The sequence below is a fragment of the Octopus bimaculoides genome, chromosome 16 (genome assembly GCF_001194135.2).
Source record: "Octopus bimaculoides isolate UCB-OBI-ISO-001 chromosome 16, ASM119413v2, whole genome shotgun sequence".
Classification (NCBI taxonomy): domain Eukaryota; kingdom Metazoa; phylum Mollusca; class Cephalopoda; order Octopoda; family Octopodidae; genus Octopus; species Octopus bimaculoides.
The window spans coordinates 37667318-37670049 of record NC_068996.1 but is presented as its reverse complement, the minus strand read 5'-3'; the positions used below and the strand labels follow the sequence as shown (position 1 = coordinate 37670049).

Here is a 2732-nt window from a genome sequence, read left to right as displayed (position 1 = left end):
TGTGTGTGTGTGTGTGTGTGTGTGTGTGTGTATATATATATATATATATATATATAAATATATATACATATATATATATTTATATATATATACACACGATTGATTTTATATTTTGCTTAGTAACATACATTTGCTATATGTATATATTAATAACATTGTTTTAAAACGTATTTAAATATTTTACTGAATTCAAATATATACGTTATTATAAAGAAATGGTTAAAATGGACTGAAACTTCAAATGGAGACGAATTGACCTTCCTCACATCAACCAAGAAACCAAAAATTGCTTTAACTTACTTTGCGGGGAGGTGGTTGCATTTTGTTTTGTTCGATTCTGGAGAAAAAACGGTAATAGGAAACACACAAGTTTATAGATGTGACGAAGAGAAGGGTAGTAACGAAAGTGAACCTTTTCTTCTTTACTTAAAACCAGGATACCACTTTCATAATCAGCATCATCGGTGTAGTCTTAAGGCCCTGTGGAGCAACAGTAGCGATTAAAATATAGCCATTTTACACCCACTTTTTCTCTCGCGTGCGCTTGCGCACCCTCCTCTTTCTAAATCTTTCTCTCTTTCTCTTTTTCTCCCTCTCTTTTATGTTGCTTCTTTTCTCTTTCGTTCCTAATTACTTTACTCTTTTCCATCTATCCTTTTATCTATTTGTTGCCTCATTCATAATCTTCCTCCTCTTGATAATTGTTTTCATTTTCTTATTTTCTCTCTTTGCATAATATATCTTGAAATAGCTCATACTTATTTCACATTACATTTATAAACATTTTAATATATTAATTCTACATTTTCTTTTCATTTCGTCTTTCATCTATCTATCTATCTATCTATCTATCTATCTATCTATCTGTCATTCACACTATTTATTTATTTATTTATTTATTTATCTATCTATCTATCTGTCTGTCATTCACTTAATTTGTCATTCACTTTATCTGTCATTCACTTTATTTATCCGTCAATCTATCTATCTATCTATCTATCTATCTATCTATCTATCTATCTATCTATCTGTTTGTCTCTCCATTTATTTGTTATTCTATCCATTTGTCTATTATTTATTGGGTCGTCTTTTTCTTTCCCGCTATGAGCCTACCTCACATACATACATACATACATACATGCATACATACATGTATGCATACATACATACATACATACATACATACATATGTGTCTGTCTGTCTGTCTGCCTGTTTCCTACAAATGAATGCAATTGTCGACAGATACACGAACAGAAACAATATATTTTATAAATTATTTACTCATTTCAAACCTTTAACATTCATTCTATGTATTCATCGAATAGATTTTATACTTCCTACGATATTGGTCTCACTTCACCTATTCTTAGGCTCACATTTCATACATTCATTATATACATGGATCTGCCTAGGTGAGCTGTTGCGGCTGCAGTTGTTTAAACCGATGCTGCCGCAACCGTCAGCAGCACAACCAGCTACCGTCGACAAATAATAACAGTGGCAACAATAAACTCTTACTACCTAAAAGTATTACTACCGCACTAACAGAAATCGTTACCACCTTCCTTTTATTGGGAATCTCCTCCCTTTATCTTGGAAAGAGCACCTGTTTAACTTCCCCCGCCTCCGTTATATAAATAAATAAATAAATAAATAATGCAATCACTACGAATCTTAGTGCTCCACAGTCTGACTCTGTTCTGGACAACGAGAGCTTCCCCCAGTGATTGGGCGATCTATTAGAAATAGTATCCAAATCTACCTCAAATCACATCTTATCATTCAAAAAAGAGGAAGGAAAGGACACGTGTGGATAATGTACTAGTAGATACTTCTAAATAGCTGAGATGGCTACTCTTGGAATGCCTTTAAAAAAAAAATTCTTTTTATTAAGTCTGCTTGATCGGATTTGACCCGAGTCTAAATAAACATTATTCGGGATCAAATTGAGTGATACGTTATCGATGTGATATGCTTGTATGAGTGTGTATGTGTGTGTATGCATGTGTCTGTGTATGTGTGCGTGTGTGCGTGCGTGTGTATGTGTGTGTGTGCGTGCGTGCGTGTGTGTGTGTGTGAAAGAGAGAGACAAAGAAAGAGAGGGAGTTTCGGTGGACTTTTCTGCCTATAATTAATCGACCCCTATTATCCAATGTTTAGGACTGGAAGTCTCGTGTTCAAGGTTTCAGTCAGTTACTTCTGGTCCAACGAGGCAACATTAACATCAACATCAGCATTAGCATCAGCCACAACAATAACTGTCATTTATTTCCAATACTGCATGGCCACCCTTTCAATTAAACATTATAATATTTGAATTACTAAGCAGTCTACGGTCCAACAAGAGGAGGAGGCTTCCTCACGATAATTAGTGCTTCAAGAAAACAGCGGCAAAATTCCTTCGTATCGCACATTAATGCTTAAAGAAAGAGCTACAAGTTGCTTTCGACTGAAGTACTTCTTTATCAGGGGTGTACTCTATCAGGACTGACCTGAGGCTGAACAACTAAACAGTTTATTTTCGGAAATTTTCTATAATTATTTATGTTGTTGTTGTTGTTGTTATTGTTTGTCCCAAGGTCAGATCTATGTCAAAGGTGCCCCAGCTGTGACTGCTATTTTTTTCAAGACTATGTATCTCACACTGTTTTATCCATTGCACATACTTTTTTCTTTTCCTGTTTATTTATTTATTTATTTATGTAAGGCAGTAGTGTATGGTTTATGTGAA

General features: G+C 34.4%; 1 protein-coding gene across 7 annotated transcripts in view; it reads right to left on the bottom strand.

The window, feature by feature from the left end:
• Nucleotides 1-628, bottom strand: part of LOC106881394 (F-BAR and double SH3 domains protein 2) — a 286511-nt gene extending 285883 nt beyond the window's left edge. For 2 of the 7 annotated variants that reach the window (XR_008265738.1, XR_008265739.1), the window contains exon 1: nt 301-628. Coding sequence is in view for 5 of the 7 variants with exons in the window: in XM_052973716.1 (XP_052829676.1) it covers nt 301-321 (21 nt within the window). In the remaining 2 variants the exon portion in view is untranslated. The remainder of the gene's footprint in view (nt 1-300) is intronic. The other 5 variants (XM_052973716.1, XM_052973713.1, XM_052973712.1 and 2 more) reach the window with 5 other exon arrangements.
• Nucleotides 629-2732: the final 2104 nt, after the last annotated feature.